The following is a 21,840-nucleotide window of genomic DNA, read 5'->3' as shown; positions in this document are numbered from 1 at the left end:
TTCTAATGTGATATAAAAAGTAAAATTTATGCAATGGCGAATGAGCCAACATTGGAAAAGGCATTCTTCTCCCTTGATGTAGGGGCTTAGTGATGACCCAGGCTGCCTCTTTTGCCTCCATTCCTATGTCCCAAGCTTGATTTATTTTTCCTTCCTCTTCTTGGAGGCAGAAAAATGATTACCTATCACTTCTTGTTTTCACTGTGGTAGGGACTGAGCTCAGGCCTCATGAGTGTGTTGCTGGCACCTCTGGATCCCTGCAACCACCCAACATGTTTCCACCGTCTCCTGCCAGCACCCAGCTGGGGGCTGAGCCTTTGACACATGGGCCTTTGGGGGACTTGTTTTTTTTTTTTTTTTTGTACTGAGGATTGAACCTAGGTGCATTCTACCTCTAAGCTACACTCCCAGCCCTTTTTTTTTTTCCCTTCTTTTGTGGTGCTGGGGTGGAACCCAGGGGCATTTTACCTCCAAGCTACACCCCCAGCCCGATTTTTTATTCTTTATTTTGAAACAGTCTTACTGAGTTGCAAAGGGCCTCACTAAGTAGCTGAGCCTGACCGCGAACCGCAATCCTCCTGTCTCAGCCTCCCAAATGTTGGGATTACAAGTGTGCGCCACCACGTCTGGCCTCCCAGCTCTTTAAAAAAATTTTTTTTTTAAATTTAGAAACCAGGTCTTGCTTAGGTTGCTGAGAGTCTCATCCAGTTGTCCTTGAACCTGCGATCTTCCTGTCTCAAACTCCCAAGTACTGGGATTACATGCTTGTTCCACCGTGCCTGGCTCCTGGGGGACATTTAAAATCCAAACTATAGCATTCATGTCTTAGAGGCTAAGGAAGATTTATAGCTCAGTGCTAGATATCAACTGACAGTTATAATCTACATAAAATCTTTTATTTTTCTACCAGAAATGATATCCTGCTTTCAAATAAGATCATATCATTTGGAAGTTTAAGGGTTATTAGACTAATTCTTACTGTATATATGGGCAGCCCACACAGTTGATACAGGTGTAATATTAAAAGAAAAATAAAGCAAAATTAATTTTAGTTGCGTCATATAGTTCATAGGTTATTATTATTATAGATTAGAATTCCATTTATATCTTATAGCAGGTGGTAGGCCAATTATTGATATAGCCATTTATTGCTTTCATAAATTACCCATGACAACCTTTAGAATATTAACTTAATGTTGTCCTGTTAAATACTTTAGATCTATTTCTTCTTTAATTAGTCCTTATTCAAGAAATACAAAATGGTTTATTTTAAATGTATTTATTTTTTGTGGTACTGGGTATGGAACCCAGGGGCATTCTACCTCCAAGCTATATTCCCAGCCCCATTTTTTATTCTTTATTTTTGAAACAGGGTCTCATTGAGTTGTGGAGTAGTAGCCTTCTACTACTGGGATTACAAGCATGTGCCACCAAGCCCTGCTTAGTTTTTTTATATATACTTTTATTAGTGCATTGTATTCTGACATCATACTGTAGTTCAGAGTAATAGTGACATACATATACTGGTTTAGTTTTATTTAATAAAATTGCTAGCCAGGTTTAATGGTACATGCCAGTAATCACAGTACTTGGGGGGCTGAGATAAGAGGATCGCAGGTTAGAGGGTAGCCTCAGCAATTTAGTGAGACCCTGTTTCAAAATTTAAAAAAGAGCCAGATGTGGTGGGGCACACTTGTAATCCCAGTACTTCGGAGTCTGAGACAGGACGATCCGGGTTTGTGGCCAGCCTCAGTCACTTAGTGAAACCCTCTACAACGAGACCATGAGGTCCTATTTCAAAAAACAAAGAATAAAAAACCCAGGATGGGGGTGTTCCTCAGAGGCAGAATGCCCTTGGATTTAATCCCCAGCAACACATGCACGCACGCACGCGCACGCCAGGTGTGGTGGAGCATGCCTGTAATCTCAGTACTTGGGAGGCTGAAGGCTGAGACAGGAGGATCAAAGGTTTGGGGCCAGCCTCAGCAACTTAGTGAGTCCCTGTTTCAAAATAAAAAGTAAGCTGGGCGTGATGGCCCATGCTTGTAATCCCTGCGCTTGGGAGGCTGAGACAGGAGGATCGCGCAGGTTCGAAGCCAGCCTCTGGCTGGAGACATAGCTCAGAGGTAGAATGCCTCTACGTTTAATCCTCAGTCACACACACACACACACACACACACACACACACACACACACACAATTCTGAAATAGGCTTATATGATTATCATTTTTAAATTTTAAAGCATATTTGGTGTAAAATCCAAACACTGTTAAAAGTAATAAAATGCAGTTCTTCTCATTTTCTCATGTAATTATGTTAGTTTTCTTTTCTACATGTGGGAATTATTAGGAGCTCTTCTGCATTTATATTTTATTTTTAATTTTTTTATTTTTGTAGTACGAGTGATGGAACCCAGAGGCATTGCACCTCCAAGGTATACCCCCAGGCCTATTTTTTTAATCTTCATTTTTTTTTTTTTTTTTTGGTGGTACTGGGGTTCCTGGAAGCCCTTCTACCTTCGGGCTACACTCCCAATACCTATTTTTATACTTCTTAATTTGGAAACAGGGTCTTTTTTTTGCGGGTCTGGGGATGGAACCCAGGGGGATTCAACCTCCGAGCTACACCCTCTGCCCTATTTTTTTATTCTTTATTTTGAAACAGGGTCTCACCAAGTTGCAGAAGGCCTCACTAAATAGTTGAGGCTGTCCGTGAACCGTGATCCTCCAGTCTCTGCCTCCCAAATGCTGGGATTACAAGCGTGCGCCACCACGCCCGGCGAAAACAGGGTCTCTTAAGCCAGCGCGGCTGGCTTCGAACCTGCGTGATCCTCCTGTCTCCGCCTCCCAAGCACGGGGATTACAAGCGTGCGTCACCACACTCGGACTAGTCTTCATTTTTGAAACAGGGTCTCACTGAGTTGCGAAGGGTCTCACTAAGTAGCTGAGGCTGGCTTAGAACCTGTGATCCTCCTGTCTCAGCCTTCCAAGTACTGGGATTACAGGCCTGTGCCACTAAACCCAGCTAGTATAATTATCTTAAATATCTGTACTGGGCACAGTGGCGCATGCCTGTAATCCCAGTAGTCAGGAGGTTGAGACAGGAGGATCCCGGTTTGAGGACAGCCTCAGCAACTTAGACCCTGTTTCAAAATATAATTTAAAATAGGGCTGGTGGTATAGCTCAGGTAGAATGCCCCTTGGTTTAAGCCGGGTGTAGTGGTGCACGCTTGTAATCCCAGTACTTGGGAGGCTGAGACAGGAGGATCACGTAAGTTCAAAGCCAGCCTCAGCTATTTAGTGAGACTCTCAGCAACTTAGTGAGACCCTCTTTTCAAAAAGAATATAAAATAGGTCAAAATAGGTCTGTGGTTGTAGCCCAGAGGTAGAAAGCCCCTTGGTTCCATCCTCAGTACCACCAAAAAAAAAAAAAAAAAAAAAAGCCCCTTGGTTCAATCCCTGGAAAGGGCTGGGGTTGAGCCAGGTATAGTGGCTCAAGACTCTAATCTCAGTATTTGGGAGACTGAAACAAGAGGATTGAAGGCTCAAGGCTAGCTTCAGCTACTTAGTGAGGCCCTCTACAATTTAGTGAGATCCTACCTCAAAATTAAAAAAAATAAAAATAGTGTTGGGGTGTAGCACAGAGGTAGAATGCCTTTGGGTTCAATCTCTAATACTATACACACACACTCACACCCACAAAAAGGAGGGGTGAGAATTAAGTTGATAAATGGATTTGACTGTCTTGTCCTCTCCTTTACTGGTTTTTGTTTGTACTGGGGATTGAACTTGGGGATTTTCTACCTCTAAGCTAGATCTCCAGCCCATCTGTCCATCCTTCTTCCTCCCTCCCATCCTTCTGTCCATCTTTTATTTTTATGGTAGTGGAGATTGAACTTGGGAACATTCTACCTTAGAGCTGTACCCTCAGCCTTTTAAAAAATATTATTATTATTATTATTATTATTATTATTATTATTATTATTACTATTACTATTATTGTTTAGGTCCTGGGGATTGAGCCCAGAGGCATTCTGCCTCTAAGCTACACCCTCAGCCTGATTTTATTTCTTATTTGGCAGCAGTTTCACTAGATTGCTGAGAGCTTAAGTTGCTGAGGCTGGCTTTGAACCTGCAATCCTCCTGTTGTCTCAGCTTGCAAAGTACTGGGATCACAAGCATGCAGCACCGTGCCCAGCTCTGTTTTACTCTTTTGAAACAGGGTCTTGCGAGGTTGTTGAGGCTGTCCTCAAACCTGGGATCCTTCTGTCTCAGCCTCCCAAGTATTGGGATACAGGCTTGTGCCGCCATGCCCAGCTTCTCCTTCATCCAAGCCCAGCCATGCTGTGGACACAGAGGAAGCTGTCAGGGACTCTTGTGGAGAACAAGGAAAAGCTAGGATGAAGGCAGCTTATGATAGCATCATTGAAAGTGTTCTAGAAAATTATCAGGATTATTTTTTTGTGTGTGTGGTACTGGGATGGGACCCGGGGCATTCCACCTCCGAGCTACACCCCTAGCCCATTTTTTTTGTTTTGTTTTTTATTTGGAAACAGGCTGTCACTGAGTTACAGAAGGCCTCACTAAGTACCTGAGGCTGGCCGCGAACCACGATCCTCCTGTCTCAGCCTCCCGAATGCTGGGATTACAAGTGTGCGCCATCACACCCAGTTCTCAGGATTTTAAAATGAATTTGAACTTCTCTAGGCAGTGAAAACATGCTGCCTGTGCCTACATGTTAGCTAATTTCGTACTTGCCACAAGTAGACAAAGAAACTGTTTGTTAAAAGAACTGAAAAAAAAAAAGTGGTTATTAGTCACTATTTAGTATTCCTTAGTCATTTTTAAGAATATAGTTCCTCTAAGTGACTACCTTTATTTAATTTTTAAGTTATTTTTAATGCCACATGACCTGGGCTCAGAAGAACTGAGTTTCCTTAGTCTTGGTTACTCACTGGCTGTATGACAGTGGGCAAGATGTGTTCAATTTTTTTTTTTTTTTTTTTTTTTTTTGCGGGTCTGAGGCTGGAGCCCAGGCGCATTCGACCTCCGAGCTACACCCCCAGCCCGAATTTTTATTCTTTATTTTGAAACAGGGTCTCACTGAGTTGCAGAGGGTCTCACTAAGTAGCTGAGGCTGTCCGCGAACCGTGATCCTCCGTCTCAGCCTCCTGAATGCTGGGATTACAAGCATGCGCCACCACGCCTGGCTTGATGTTCAATTTTTTGAATGTTAGTTTATGTATAATATAGAAATGATAGCAACAATCTTGCTTTTCTTACTGAGTTATAAAGTAGAAGTACATTTACTTTATAACTCATATACTTTTTGAAACGTATATTTCCTCTTACATCAGTGAATATACTTGTGGCACATAGCATGACAGTTCAGTACATGTACAGCGTGTAATCATATCAGGATAATTGGCATATCTGTCACCTCAAATGCATGCTTTATATATTAAAATTTATAGAAGTTTAAAGGTGAGGAGTTAGCAACTTGGAGGAACTAATAGAAGAAAGCAGAGCTAAGAAGTGTAAACCAGCCAGGCATGGTGGCCCAGCTTATAATCCCTGCGCTTGGAAGGTGGAGACAGGAGGATTGCGCAGGTTCGAAGCCAGCTGTGCTGGTTTAGGAGACCCTGTTTCTAAAAATAAAAAAGTATAAAATAGGTCTGGGAGTGTAGCCCAGAGGTAGAAGGGCTTCCAGGAACCCCAGTACCACCAAAAAAAAAAAAAAAAAAAAGCGTAAACCAGGTCGGGCGGCGCACACTTGTAATCCCTGCGCTTGGGAGGCTGAGACAGGAGGATCGCACAGGTTCGAAGCCAGCCTCAGCTACTGAGTGAGGCTCTCAGCAACTTAGATCCTGTTTCCAAATAAAATATAAAATAGGTCTGGGAGTATAGCCTGGAGGTAGAAAGCCTCTGGGTTCCACACCCAGTACCACCAAAAAAAAATAATAATAAAAATAAGCTGGGCGTGGTGGTGCACGCTTGTAATCCCAGCACTTGGGAGACTGAGACAGGAGGATCGCACAGGTTCAAAGCCAGCCTCAGCTACTTAGTGAGGCTCTCAGCAACTTAGTGAGACCGTGTTTCCAAATAAAATATAAAATGGGTCTGGGAGTATAGCCCGGAGGTAGAAAGCCTCTGGGTTCCACACCCAGTACCACCAAAAATAAATAAATAAATAAAAAATAAATAAGTAAAATTTTGCTCAGTCAGTGAACTTGAATGGGTCATTTTTATGTTCTCTCTTTCCCTCCCTCCCTGTTTTGTGGTGTCAGGGATTGAACCCGAGGTCTCACACATGATCCGCACACACTCGAGCACTGAGCTGCACAGTGTTCAGCCCATCATGTCCAGTCTTCAGTTAGTCCTGGCGGGGCAGTGAGACACGCCCTTGCTGGGGTGCAGCCAGCAGTGTTACGGTGCGGACAGGGCCGTGCATATGCCTCGAGTTGTGTGCCAGCCAGGTTTGTAGTAAAGCCAGCCAGCTAGGACAGGGCCGTGTTCATTTGTTGGTAGTACTTTTTTCATGACAGTAGAGGGTTAAGTAGTGTTATATACTTGTAGGTTATATGTAGCCCGAGATATTTATGGTTGTCTGTTAGAGAAAACATTTGCCAGCCCTTCATCTAGAATTGGATTGCTCAACGTGGTGGCCACTAGAAGTGTGCTGTTCAGTATGGTCTGGTCGGGCACTGGAAATGTGCCTAGTCTGAACGGAGACACGCTATTTGTAAAATATATGCCAGATTTCAGAGACTCATTTGCACCTGTTTTTCTTTCTTTCTGCCTTTTTCTTTTTCTTTTTCTTTTTTTTTTTTTCGGTACTGGGATTGAACCCAGGAGCATTATAGCCTCCAAGCTACACGCCCAGCCCTTTTTACTTTTTGTTTAGAAACAGGGTTTCAGTCTTGCAATGTTGCTGAGGCTGATTTTGAACCTGTGATCCTCTTGGCTCAGTCTCCCAAGGACTGAGATTACAGGCATGCACCATTGTGTCCAGCTTTTTATTTTTATTTTGAAACAGGGTCTTCTTAAGTTATTGAGGGTCTCAACGTTGGCCAAGGCTGGCCTCGAACCTGAGATCTTTGTTTCACTCACCCTCCCTAGTGCTGGGATTACAGGTGTTTACCACTGGTCCTGGCTTCATCTTTCTCTTTTTACTTTTCAAAGGGGCTCTTTTGAAAATTTGTGATTCAAATTCTATTTCCATCAGACAGCACTGATCTACAGAGTAATTGTAGCCTAGAAAGTAAGTAGATAGAAGCTGTCCACAGACAAAAGTAAGGGGAGCCGGGCATTTAGACGTTTGACCAGGGTTCCAGCTCCAGAAAACCCAGCAAGACTCCATGCTGTTTCCTTTTTCTGAAAAAGCTCTCTAGCATGTGTTCACATAATTTTTCTTTATTATTTGAGACTTGGCTCAAAAATTGATTTCTTTTGCCATGCTGGGGACAATCAAACAGAGCCTTGTGCATTCTAGGCAGGCGCTCTACCACTGAGCTACGTAAACCTTCAGTTCAAATATTGACTTCCGCTGTGGAAGCTGCCTTCCCGCCTGCTCTCCCGTGGCCCTTCTGTGTAATGTGATCCTAAAGGAAGAGTCTGGGATGCTCTGCACAGACTGTGTCTTAAGTGGGGTTTTCATGTGCAGTATGTAGTTTGAATGAGTAAATAAGTTACCAATCTAACACGCTTTGTTATTTGTCTTCTCCTGGGTAACTTCGGCATGAGATTTGGTATGTCAATAGAGGTATAGGATTGTTGCAGAGAGAAGAATTTGTGGAAACACTTGCTGAAGCAGTTCAATTGGGAGGTGTGACTCCGGGGCTGTGTATTGTGGGCCTGATTGTGTGGGTATCACTATAATAACATCCCACAGTACTTCCTGCACCAAAGCCAGCCCCAGTTTTGATGAGGATTGGTTTGAAACTATAAACTGGGGAATATTGCCATTCTAACAGTATAAAGCCTTCCAGTCAGTGAACTGGGATATATTTCCATTTATTTATTTCTTACCCCATTTTCTCCATGACATCTTTCAGTTACTAGAGATATTATAAAGCTAATGAACTCAAATTTTCAGACATAATCTTGGGCATCCTTTGCAATCTTTCCTGTTCGAGTATGACTTTTTTTATAATCCTGGCACACTGGCAAATTATATATATATATATATATATATATATATATATATATATATATATATATATCCTCGAGCCACTGTATCTTTTTGGTCATTCATGTTCATCCTAAGACTGTGTAGCTAACGACTTCCCCTGACACGGTCGGCAGGAATTCCAAGTCAGAGACAACCCCTGGACTTGGCACGATCCCCCTTCGGCGCAGCCCTGCTGGTCCCTGTCTCCAGTTGGCTGTTTGGTTGACTCTCTCCTGTGTCTTTTAACTTCTCTAGTATTTTCCATGATGATTTCTCTGCGCTCTATTCTAGATTTTAAAATAAAATGTTGGCTGGACGTGGTGGCACATGCCTGTACTCGGGAGGATCGTAGGCTGGAAGCCAGCCACAACAACTCGGTGACGCTCACGTCAACTTAGTGAGACCGTTTCCAAATAAAAAATAAAATAGGCTGCGGAGTAGCTCAGAGGTCGAATGCCCCTGGGTTCCATCCCCAGCACCACAAAAAATTTAAAAAAAGAAAAAGAAAATGTCTAGTCCCACTTACTGCTATTTTCTTAGATATGTTCAATTCATCCATCCCTTGAATTTTAAATTCTATTTTTTTTTTATTTTGAGAAATGTGTTTTTCAGATCTGCTTGATTACTTAGTCTGTTCTTTGTTTTTGATTCTTGCTTTTAGGTTCTTTAACATATTAAGCATTTTTATTTTATATCCTGTAGTTGATAATTCTATTATGTTTAGAGTTTTGTTGTTGTTGTTGTTTTGTACTGGGGGTTAATCCAGGGGCATTTTACCTCCAAACTATACCTCTAACCCCATTTATTTATTTATTTTTATTTTTGCAGTACTGGGGATGGAATCCAGGGCCATTCTACCTCCAAGTTACACCCCCAGTCCTATTTTTTATTCTTTATTTTGAAACGGTCTCACTGAGTTGCAAAGGGCCTCACTAAGTAGCTAAGGCTGTCTGTGAACTGCGATCCTCCTATCTCAGCCTCCCGAATGCTGGGGTTACAAGCGTGCATCACTACACTTTTTTACTTTTTATTTAGAAACAGGGTCTCGCTAAATTACCACATGCTGGTCTCAAACCTCTGCTCCTCCTGACTCAGCCTCCCAAGCGTGGGGATTACAAGAGTGTGCCACCACGCCCGGCTGTATATTTTTTTATTTTTTATTTTTTGGTGGTACTGGGGTTCCTGGAAACCCTTCTACCTCCAGGCTATACTCCCAGACCCATTTTTATATATTTTTTGGAAACAGGGTGTCTTCAGCCAGGGAGACTGGCTTCAAACCTGTGCGATCCTCCTGTCTCCGCCTCCCAAGCGTGGGGATTACAAGCGTGCGCCACCACGCCCAGCGTATATTTGGTTTTTAAGATCTGAGTCTGTGGCTTTGGTTTGTGTTGTATCTCATGCCTGCTACCTTGTTTCCTGCTGTGTTTTATGATTTTAACTGTGGGCTTCTCCTTTTTTCTCGTAACTCTTATCTATTGGGATTCTTGAAGGTCTTGGCTGACGCTGTGAATCTTCCAGGGAGGAGCCACTTTTGCGCCTGTTCGTAGTCTGGGGGCACTTCTTGGGTTTGCTTTAAGAATAAATATACTTCTTGAGGGTTTTCAGACCACACAGATAGTGTGAGTGTAGGTTGCAAAATCGAGTGTGCGGCGGGGGTGGGGTATGAGTTCTTAGGGGGAGTATTTTTCCGCTTGCACAGTCTCCAGTGGAGACAGACATGTTCCCTCAGGGTTCCATTCTGTTGTTTCTCTCCTGTACTTTGAGGACTGAGCCTTCGGGTCCTCAGCGTTAAGGTGGTGTCTTGTTACACTCCCATCTGGGGCAGGCCCTAGACTTTACCGTTCTTAAGGTATTATACCCTGTGTGCAGTTCATAAAGACGCAGTACCCTGTGTGGCTGCCAGTGTAGAAGCTCAGGGTTTGCCAGAAACTTTTGACAAAAGTTCTTATATTTCTCACATATCCTCTAAGGTTCAAGTTTTATTATTTTTTTCCTTACCTCTGTGGACTTGTATTAGCGTGGCAATAAGTTTTGAAATTTTTAATTTTTTTTCTTTTGGAGTACTGGGGATGGAACTCAGGGGCATTTTACCTTGATGATACACTTTCAGCACTATTTTTCATTCTTTATTTTGAAACAAGGTCTCACTGAGTTGCAAAGGGCCTCACTAAGTAGCTGAGGCTGTCTGTAAACCCCAGTCCTCTTGTCACAGCCTCCCAAATGCTGGGATTACAAGCCATGTGCCACCACAACCTGCCAAATTTAAAAATTTTTTAATACCTTGCTCAGTATCGCAGTAGTCTCTACTGCAAGATTATTTCCAGAAATCTAATTTCTTGTGCTGTCAGAATTGGATCTGTGGTCTCACATAATTAACAGAGCTGTCATTACTGTGTGGATGTTTGTTTTGTTTTTTCTTCTTAATATTTGTGTGTGTGGTACTAGGGATTGAACCCAAAGGCATTGTATCTCCAAGATACACTCCCAGTTCTTTTATTTTGAAACAGGGCCTACGTTGTTGAGTCTGGCTGTGAACTTACAACCCTCCTCTCTTAGCCTCTGAGTACTAGGATTGCAAACATGTGCCACCACCCCCAGCTCTTCTTAGTATCTTTATATATAAGTGTTTTCCTACTTACATTGCCCTTGCTGCAATTTTTTGTGCTTTTACCGTAGTTTAGACAGGAATTTTTGCATTGCTTGTTTTTTAAACTTGTGATTTAAATAGTGCTACCAGGCAGCATAGCCATCTACTTAACACCTGCTTCTTTTCCTTCTCTTAGGTCCAAATAACATAAAACAATTAATAGCAAAGAAGAGACAGTTGGCAGCAGAGGCAGAGGTAAGTGCTTTTCCTCTTTCAGATCATGGTTTTAGGTAGACCATGTTTAGTAACCCCTTTTTACAGTACTGGGGATTGAACCTGCCTGCGCTCTACCATTGAGCTGATGCTGTCCTTGAACCTGTGGTCCTCCTTTCTCATTCTCCCAAGTACTGGGTTGCCAAGCGTGCACCACCATGCCTGGCTTTGTTTACCTTTCTTATTCGTTGACATTATCTTGCGGTGGAGAAGAAAAGTCAGCTCTGTCGTTTTGTCATCCTGCGCAGGAATGTGCATTGCCCTTTTCTCTCCCACCTACCCATTATTTTCTGGTCCTTACTGGCAAATCTTGGTTTTAATGAATTGTATTAATAGCTGATATAGTTGAATGTATGGGTGCTTGATGAAAGTATCTACCATGGTTTATAGTAAACAGGACTCTAATAAAGTGTCCAATCTGAATTCGACACTTATTAGAAGTGAAGTAGAAATAACTCGAAAAACAACACTATAGAACTATTTCAAAGGGGATAGACTGCTCTATGAATCATCATTTACTGTACACAGGAAATTTGGAGGACAGTGTGTGTGTACACACACACATACACACACACACACACACACACACACACACACACACACGCGCGGTACTGTGTATTGAACCCAGGGGCATTCTACCTCTGACCTACACTCCCAGCCCTATTTTTTATTTTTTATTTTTAAACAAGGTCTCACTAAGTTGCAGAGGGCCTCACTAAGTAGCCGAGGCTGGCCAAGAACCTGCGATCCTCCTGTCTCAGCCTCCCAAGTACTGGGATTACAAGTGTGCGCCAACATGCCCAGCCAAAGTATGTTAAAAAAAAAATCTCATTCTAATACTGTGTCTGCCCAAATGTAAGTTGACTTCAAATCTAAGGCAACTTCACCTTTTAAATGAGAAGACCACTTTAAAAATGTGTTAGTCAGCCGGGCGTGGTGACGCACACTTGTAATCCCTGCGCTTGGGAGGCGGAGACTCACGGGTTCAAAGCCAGCCTCAGCAACTTAGTGAGCCCTGTTCCCAAATAAAGTAGAAAAAAGGTCTGGGAGTGTAGCCCAGAAGTAGAAAGCCCTGGGTTCCACCCCCAGTACCACCAAAAAAGAAAAATTTATTGGTCAGCTTGAGTATATATAACTACCCAGTGATGTTGAAGAAATGCTTGTTTTACTTATTACTTGTATATATGTTTGTACATATGCATTTTTAATTAAATAATTTAGAATAAAAATATTACACGAAAGAATGTGTGCATGATTATTTGTATTCAGTTTGATATCATTGTCTTTGTTATCTTCCAAGGCTAGGGCAACATCATTTTCCTTTTCCTCTAATTTGTTTGAAACAGCACTTTTCTAGTGGAATCAACACTTGGACGCTGAGGCAGAAGGGTAGCAGGTTCAATTCTAGTATCAGCAACTTAGTGAAACTGTTTAAAAAATAAGAAATAAAATAGGGCTAGGGTGTGGCTCGGACTGTAGAAAGCCCCTGGGTTCAATCCCTACTCCAAAAGACAAAGTAAAACCAAACCGGAAGCAGTGTTTCAGGTGAGGAAGGAAAGGCACATTTCAGAGCTTGGATGGTGCAGGCCTTGCCGCGTGGTAACGGCGGCCATCTTGGCGCTGACGTTTGCTCTGTGTGGGCTTCACATCGTCTTCCCCAGTTAGTATGCCAGTGCCCAGGGCGTGGAAGCCCTGCCGGGCTGCAGTATTGAGGGAGCTGCAGAAGCACTGTTCACCCATTGGAAAGAGTTCAGATGTCGCTTCAAGACCACAAATGTGACAATTGATAAGCATGGATCAAGCTTGGAGATCATGGGAATGACGTGGAATCGGAGAGTTCTTCAAGGCCTGGTGCCCCTTCTTTCTCGTAGTGCTTCAGCCTCGTCCTCTCTTTTGGGCCTCCCAGGTGTCATTAAAGACGCACCTGCCACCTGCAGTAACCACAGTGCTGGTGTGTGTGTGTGTGTGTGTGTGTGTGTGTGTGTGTGTGTGTGTACCTTACTGGGAATTGAGCCCAGGGGGGTCTACCTTTGAGCTACACCCCAGCCCTATTTTACATTTATTTATTTATTTATTTATTTATTTATTTATTTATTTGTACTGGGGATAGAACCCAGGGGCTTTTTCTACCTCCGGGCTATACTCCCAGACCCATTTTTATATTTTATTTGGAAACAGGGTCTCACTAAGTTGCTGAGAACCTCACTAAGTACTGAGGCTGGCTTTGAACCTGTGTAATCCTCCTGTCTCAGCCTCCCAAGTGCTGGGATTACAAGAGTGCACCACCATGCCTGTAAAATAATACCAGGCATTATTTTATTTTTTATTTTGAAACAGGCTTGCTAAATTGCCAAGTCTGGCCTCAAATCTGTGATCCTCCTGCCTCATCCTCCCAAGTACTGGTACTACAGGTATGCACACCATGCCCAGCACACAGCGCTCTTTTGCTTAATGGGTTTTTTAAATCTGTGGAAGTCTGTTGGGTACCATGTGGGAATTCTTGTTTTGTTTTTTGTTTTTAAATTTCAGTCTTTCGCCGGGCGTGGTGGCGCACGCTTGTAATCCCCGCGCTTGGGAGGCAGAAACAGGAGGATTGCGCAGGTTCGAAGCCAGCCCCGCGCGCTGGCTTAGGAAACCCTGTTTCCAAATAAAAATGTAAAAATAGGTCTGGGAGTGTAGCCCGGAGGTACAAGGGCTTCCAGGAACCCCAGTACCACAAAATAAATAAATAAATAAATAAATAAATAAATAAATAAATAAATTTCAGTCTTTCTACAAGGCTTCTTTAAAAATCTGGCTAGGATGGGATGGGAAACTGAGTTTTTTTTAAGAGGTACCCATCTGTGTTACCACTGGTCCTTCATTCTTTCTTTCCTTTTTCCTTTTCTTTCTTTCTTTCTTTCTTTCTTTCTTTCTTTCTTTCTTTCTTTCTTTTTTCTTTTCTTCCTTCCTTTTTGCAGTACTGGGGATGGAGCCCAGGGGCATTCTACCTCCAAGCTACACCCCAGCCCTATTTTTTATTTTGAAACGGTCTCACTGGGTTGCAAAGAGCCTCACTAAGCAGCCGAGGCTGCCTGCAAACTGGGATCCTCCTGTCTCAGCCTCCCGAATGCTGGGATGACAAGCATTGCTCCATCATGCCCAGCTTGGTCCTTCATTTCTTGAAGCATAATCAGGGCAATTTATGAGTTCTTGCTCAAGGTTATATTTTGAAAAACCATCAGTTACGTGCCACTTATCAGCTGAGTAGACCCAACAAAAATGCAGTTTGGCCTTGCTCTTAATTGGCCCCAATACAAGGTGATGTTATTTAAGTACAGGCCACAGTGAATTATGGGCAAGCGGTTTTCCTTAGGTATCAGCGAAACAGAAGCCAAGGTTCCCGCAGTACAATATATCTACAAACAGGGAGGAACATCTTCCATACAGAATCACAAACCCGAAGGGAGGAGGGAATGTGGAGCAAGAGCTGGGGGGAGAGGGGAAGATGGGGGCTCGCAGGGATCCAAGCTGAAACCTGTGCTGTACACTAACGAATTAAATGATGACGTTCCTTGGTTTGGACAGTTAGGAGGATGAGAAGGAGAAAGAAAGGGACGGAGAACCTGAGGGAAAGGTTTTGGCCACCTTTATTTATTACTCTTACTGAGTAAGTGGCCAGAGGCTTGAGTCGGCAGGGCGCGCTCCCCGCCGCTGCGCTGCAGGAGGTTGGACGGGCAGAGGCTGCAGGGGGAGCCTCGCGTGCCTCCGAGCAGCACTTGATGGGCACCTTTACCTCTGTTGGCCACAATGGACAGGAAACTACAACTGGGAAAATTGGGGTAGATTGTAAAGCGTGTTTTCTCTTCCTTTTTAAATTTAATTTAATTTTTTTTTTTTTTTTTTTGCAGTACTGGGGATAGAACCCAGGAGCCTTCTACCTCTGAGAGACACACCCAACCCTATTGTTTTTTATTCTTTATTCTGAAACAGGGTCTCACCGAGTTGCAAAGGGCCTCACTAAGTAGCTAAGGCTGGCTCTGAACCTGCGCAATCCTCCTGTCTCAGCCTCCCACATGCTGGAATTACAAGCGTGCGCCACCACGCCTGGGTATTTTTTATCTTTTTGAAACAGGTCTTACTGAGTTGCGAAGTGCCTCGCTAAGTAGCTGCGGCTGGCCGTCTCCCAAATGCTGGGGTGACAAGCGCGCCACCACCCTGGCATCTTTTGTTTATGAAGTTCTTTCTGCCTGAGATTTTTTTTAACTTTGTATCTTTACCAGTCAAAATAATGCACAGTTGCCTTTAAATCATTCTTGCTCCTGACGTTTTGTAAACATCACTGCTTGAAGCGATTTTCTCCTTATTCTAGGCTTTACCAACTCATGTCACAATCACATAGCTAACTAAAACATGCTCAGAATTTGCTTCTTACGGTCAAGGGAAGGGATAGTCTTTAAGTTTTATTGGACGGCTCCTTCGGTGCCACAGACGAGTTGTCAGATAAAATGTACTATGTCTAGATGAATTTGAATTTCAGATAAACAGTGAATACTTTTGGGGTCATTAAGCAATGTTTGAGACATAGGTAGACTTAAGCCATTTGCTAAGCCAGACATGGTGGGACATGCCTCTATAATTCCAGTACTTGGGAAGCTGAGACAGGTGGATTGCAGGTTCGGGGCCAGCCTCAGCAACTTAGTGAGACCCTGTTTCAAAATAAGTAAAATCAGGCTGGGGGCATAACTTGGTAGTAGGATATTCCTTTCTTTAATCTCCAGTTTCATACATAAAATGGGGGGGTGCTGGGGATGTAGCTTAGAGATAGAATGCCACTGGGTTCAATCTCCAGAACTCCCCCAACAAAATCATTTGTTATTTTTCAAGCTTAAAAAAATGGGTGTTGTGTGTGTGTGTGTGTGTGTGTGTGTGTGTGTGTGTGTTTACTGGAGATTGAATCCAGAGGCATTCTACCTTCAAGCTACACTCCCACCCAAATTTTATTATTTGGAAACATGGTCTCATTAGGTTAATGAGAATCTCACTACTTGCTGAGGCTGTCCTCGAACCTGTGATCCTCTTGTCTCAGCCTCCCAAGTTACAGGGATTACAGGCGTGCACCACCATGCCTGGCTGGCTGGCCTGTATTTTTATTTGCTAGATCTACTAGCTAATAAAAGGAAATTTAGATATGTAGGTAGAGAAGTTGATGTTCAGGAGAAGTTGATGTTCAGGAAAAGTAGGAAGAAGGTCGTGGAGTGCCGAGCAGGCTCTGGTCGGAGAGAGCAGCGCGAGGGAGGAGATCAGTTCAGTGGGATTAGCGGGTCCTGCAAATTGCATAACCCCGAGTCCTGCCTTGTGAAGCCTTAGCGCTGTATCGTAAATGAGCCTTGAGGGACCTCGGAGTAGTCTGAGGGAGAGTCAGATGACCAAGTCCCAACCAGCTTGTATTAATAGGAACATAGCTTGGTTTCTTAAATTTTTAGTATTTTTACTGGAGCACTAACTGCATCGCCGGAGGTCAGAGTGAGGAGTCAGGCCTGCAGCGCCTGGTGTGGGTCCCTCTGGATCCACCTGCTCCCGCCGCTGCCCGACCCCGTAGTGAGACAGCCTGGAGCCTCCGTGCTGAGCGGGGCCTATTTTGATGTGCTCTCCTCACCATCTCTGTCCTCTCCCCATCTCCCACCCCAGGCGCCTTCCGCTCATTCTAGTCTCCTCATTTATCTAAGTGCTTTGTTTTGACATTGTGTTATGCTCTTTTGGTTGCATGCAACCGGGGTCTACTTTATTTGGCAAAAAGGGAGGTGCATTTGAAACATTAATGTCTCAGAGAGTCTGAGAAGTTGAATGCTCAGGCTCTGGAAAGGGGACAATTTAACAGGAAGAGTTTGTGTGTTTGTTGACTTTTTATTTTTTGTGCTTCAGGGATTTAACCTTAGGGTGCTTTACCACTGTCCCATCACCCCAGCCCTTTTTGTTTTATTTTGAGACAGAGTCTTTCTAAGTTGCCCAGGCTGGCCTCAAACTTGCCATCCTCCTGCCTCAGCCTCCCAAGTAGCTGGGATTAAAAGTTTGTGCCACCACACTGGGCATACTTTTATTTAAATGAAAAGGGATTGTAATGTAGGGATGTAGATTTATTGTCGCTTCATCTTGAACCCTTGACCACAGTCATGCAATAGTTACGTTCAAAACTAATTTCAAACACATTTATAAAAGATGCGGAATTTATTACAATGCAGTGTTTAGGTCTACAGACCACTTCTACGTCGATGTCTTGAAGTGAAGTGAGCTTATGTTTTATTTTACTGATTGGCTGTGCTAGGGGATGAGCTCAAGGCCTTCCACCTCTGATGTGCATCTCCAGCCTTGACTGATTGATTGGCAGCACTGGAGGCAGAGCCCTGGGTCTTTGCTAGGCAAGTGCTCTGCCATTGAGCTCTATCCCTGGCCCTTTTTTTTTTTTTTTTTTTTTTTTATCTTGAAACAGGGTCTTCCTAAGTTCCTGGAATCACAGGCGTGTGCCATTGTGTTAGGCTGACTTGACTTTTTATTAGATTACCTGCCACTTTCAGGCTGGGTATATCATTGATTTTTTTTTAACCTCTTACTTCGTTTTTGCTTTTTTGGGCATGTAGTGGTGATCACAGAAAATACTGTAGGTGAAGTACAGTGGAAAGCGTATGGTGTGATATGAAGAGTAGGGTCAGTAGACCTGGCTTATCCCAGCTCTGCAGTTCACCAGATCTGTGACCTTGTACCTATCACCTCACTTCTTTTTCTTTCTTTTTGTTACTGGGGTTTGAACCTTTGGGGATTCTACCTCTGACCTATGCCCCTTCTCCCAGCCCTATTTTATTTTATTTTTTATTTTGAAACAGGGTCTTGCTAAGTTGCTGAAGGCCTCTCTTCAGTTGCTCAGGCTGGCCTTGGAGGACCTGGGATCCTCCTTTCTCAGTCTCCAGAGTACTGGTATTACAGGCTACGCCACCACACCTGGCACGCATCACTTAACTTTTTAAAGCCTAGGTCTCCCATGTGTAAGGTTGGAATGGTAGTGCTTAACTTCAAAGGTTGTTTTATTATTTATTTATTTATTTATTTATTTATTTATTTATTTATTTATTTTGGTGGTACTGGGGGTGGAACCCAGGGGCTTTCTACCTCCAGGCTATACTCCCAGATCTATTTTATACTTTATTTGGAAACAGGGTCTCACTAAGTTGCTGAGAGCCTCACTAAGTAGCTGAGGCTGGCTTCAAACCCGTGCGATCCTCCTGTCTCAGCCTCCCAAGCGCGGGGATTACAAGCATGCGCCACCACGCCCGGCTCAAAGGTTGTTTTAAGACTAAAAATAATGAATAAAAGCCCCGAAAAGAGATTTAGCATAAATCAGTCATTATATAAACAACAGCTGATATGAGCAATCACAATAGCACTTTTTTTTAGTCCTTTTTTAATTCCTTTGCCTTCATACCTTCTTGAAAGAAACCAACAGGCTAGGTAGTATTTTTGTGTGCTTTTTGAGGTACTGGTGGATTAAACCCAAGGGTGCTCTATTACTGAGCTACACTCCCAGCCCTTTTTATTTTGTACTGTGAGACAGGGTCTTGCTTTGATTTTTTAACGTGAGACAGGATCTCACTAAAATGCCTAGATTGGCTTTGAACTTGCAGTTTCCTGCCTCTGCCTCCTGAGTAGATGGTATTATAGATTTGCACCACCGCGTTTGGCAAGGCTAATTTTAAAATAGCTGTGTTATATGTGCTTTATTGTAAAGATTGAATTACGCCAGTAGTGGTATGAGCAGTTTTGGTCCTGGTTGCTTTGAAAAGCTGTTTGGAAATAACAAGTCAGTTGCCAGTTGCTTTTCTGAGCACTGGGTATCAGTGGGACCTGGCTGTGGTGGCATTGCACTTCAGTCTCTAGCTGGGAGGCTGAGACAGGAGGATTGTAGGCTCAAGGCTGGCCTTGGCAACCTAGCAAGACTCTTTCAAAATAAATAAAAAGGACTGAGAGTATAGCTCACAGATAGAATGCCCTGGGCTCAATCTCTAATATCAAACAAAACAAGGAAAAAAGTCAGTGGGGAGGCAGACAGAAGATGCCAAAAAATAGACATACATTGAATTTCACATTGAATGTACAATGGAGGAAAATAGTGATATGCACAAGAGAAACAACCCGAAGAAGCGGAGGAGAAGCGGAGAGTGAGCGTCAGGGCAGCGCCTCTGCGCAGCTGGTCTAGAGGAAGGCTAGGACCTTGGCTCATTGTATCTTCTGCTGCTGTGCTGTTTAATGTGTGCAGAAAGGTCAGGTTTCTGGTTCTGTGCCACCTGAGGTTGAAAGGTTCTCTGTGCAAAGCCTGGCCGAGTCAGCGAGAGGAGGGAGGGAGAGGAAAAAGAAACCATAGCTAGTAATAGGACCCTGTGGACTCGAGTGCAATTTTCTTTAAACTGTGTGTGTGTGTGTGTGTGTGTGTGTGTGTGTGTGTGTGTGTGTGTGTGTGTACACATGCACATATGTTACTGGGGATTGAACCCAGGAGTGTTGTGCCACTGAGCTGCATCCCCAGCTTACTTGTGTGTGTGTGTGGGGGGTACTGAGGATGGAACCCAGGGGCATTCTACCTCTGAGCTACACTCTCAGCCTCAGCCCTATTTTCTTTGTTTTTAAACAGAGCCTCACTAAGTTACTGAGGCTGGCCTCAAACCTGTGATCCTCCTGCCTTAGACTTCCAAGTACTGAAATTACAAGTGTGTGCCAGCATGCCCAGCTATCCCCAGCTCTTTTCTTTCTTTTTTCTTTTTCTTTTTCTTTTTTTTTTTCTACCTCCAGGCTATACTCCCAGACCTATTTTATACTTTATTTGGAAACAGGGTCTCACTAAGTAACTGAGACTGGCTTCGAACCTGTGCGATCCTCCTGTGTCAGCCTCCCAAGCGCTGGGATTATGAGCATGCGCCACCATGCCGGGCTTATCCCCAGTTCTTTAAAAAGAATTATTATTTTTTTTGCCTAGGTTGGCCTTGAACTTGTGATTTTTCTATCTCAGCCTCTTAAGTATTGGGATTATGGATGTGCCATTGCACCCAGCTCTTTAAACCCACTTTTGAAGAAATTATGATCAATTAACCTAAATTTTGTAGATGCTGAAAAAGCTATTATATTCTGATTGATTTATTTCATATTTCTCTCTCATCCTACTTTTTAATTTTTTTTCATGTCATGGTAACTTTGAAAAGGTTATTTTATTTATCCATAAATAACCTTGCCCTTTCTCATTTTAAGATAGTCCAAAGTAACCTGTCTGGAAGCCTTTTCAAAAGGATCCTTCTCCTCCCCTCCCCTCCCCTCCCCCCCTCAGGTCTGGCGATGGAACCCAGGGGCAGTCTGCCTCCAAGCGACACCACCTGCCCTATTTTTTATTCTTTATTTTGAAACAGGCTCTCACTAAGTTGCGGAGGGCCTCACTAAGTATCTGAGACTGTTTGAGAACCGTGATCCTCTGGTCTCAGCCTCCCGAATGCTGGGATTACAAACGCGCCTGGGTATCCTGCGTTATTTGACTGAATGAAATTAATATTGAGAGGCAAGAGGTTGAGAGGATGGGCAAATCAGAGTGCTAGTAACTTCCTCCTCAGGTTACTTTTACTGATCATTACTTAGATTGATTGTGGTCACGTTTTGAAGTGTGTGTGTGTGTGTGTGTGTGTGTGTGTGTGTGTGTGTGTGTGTAACCCAGGGGTATTCGAACTGTGAACTACACCCCCTGCTCTATTTTTTATTCTTTATTTGTGGAGGGCCTAAGTACCTGAGACTGTTTGAGAACCGCGATCTCCGGTCCCGGCCTCCCGAATGCTGGGATTACAAGCTCGGCCACCATGCCCGGCCACATTTCGAAGTCTTAATTCATAAGTTTTGTATGACAGGAGAGTTTAGAGGAAAGCTGGGGCAGACCGCGCCTTCAACTGTGCGTTTCTGCATTCTCTCCTACGAGGGCGGTGACAGCCACAGGCAGTCACCTTATCATCAGCACTAGACGGTCTGTGAAGGAGCTCAAGGAAAGCTAATGGTGTCCACGGTGACGGAGCTTTGCCTGCTGGCCCCGCGGCAGTAGCTTTAATTCCTCCAAGAGCCTCCTCTAAAGGCACTAAGAAATTAACAGTAGGCATCTATTTGTGATGCTGTGGATAGGAATGTGTTAGATTAAACAGTTACCTTAGATTCCTGAAGTACCTACATAGAGTTTTATTGCAGAGGAAAAAGACATGAATGAGTGCTGTTAAATGGGAATGATAGAAGCTCAGCACACCCAGGCAGCATCCTGCACTGTGTGAGGTTCAGAAATTGAGGCCCTAGAGGAAAACTGAGGGAAGGAGGTTTTAAAAGAGACGTACCTGCCACCCACCCTGGCCATCACGTGGTGCATGCACTTGTGGCTTCTTCTTTTTTTACATTCCTTCTCCTTTCTCTGTTCTACCACTCTGGATTTTTTCTTTGTGGCACTAATAGCACCTTAGTAATTTATTTCATATCTCTCCTTGCTCTCTGTTAGATAAGAACAAAAGCTATAGGTGTAAGAAGGTGAGTTGGGAGAAGTGAATTGGGACCTGGTTTCAGCAGCTTTGACATTCGTGTAACATTGATTTTGAGGTGGTGTGTGTGTGTGTGTGTGTGTGTGTGTGTGTGTGTGTGTGTGTGTGATGGGAGATTGAACCAGGGGCATTCTGCCTCTGAACAACATCCCCAGCTCTATTCTACTTTTTGTTTGGCACGGGGTCTCCTGAGGCTGCTGAGAGCCTTGCTGAGTTGCTGAGGCTGGCCTCCA

General features: G+C 43.6%; 1 protein-coding gene across 1 annotated transcript in view; it reads left to right on the top strand.

The window, feature by feature from the left end:
* The window catches only part of SOAT1 (sterol O-acyltransferase 1), a gene marked incomplete at its 3' end in the record, with an annotated part of 47,113 nt that overhangs the window by 2,000 nt on the left and 23,273 nt on the right, over positions 1–21,840 (top strand). Inside the window, exon 2 of the mRNA XM_080699006.1 lies at positions 10,954–11,012. Coding sequence (XP_080555132.1) covers positions 10,954–11,012 — 59 coding nt within the window. The remainder of the gene's footprint in view (positions 1–10,953; positions 11,013–21,840) is intronic.

The sequence above is a fragment of the Muscardinus avellanarius genome (genome assembly GCF_963383645.1).
Source record: "Muscardinus avellanarius genome assembly, chromosome: 7".
NCBI classification, from domain to species: Eukaryota; Metazoa; Chordata; class Mammalia; order Rodentia; family Gliridae; genus Muscardinus; species Muscardinus avellanarius.
The sequence above is the reverse complement of the archived record's forward strand: the minus strand, read 5'-3'. Positions and strand labels throughout refer to the sequence as shown.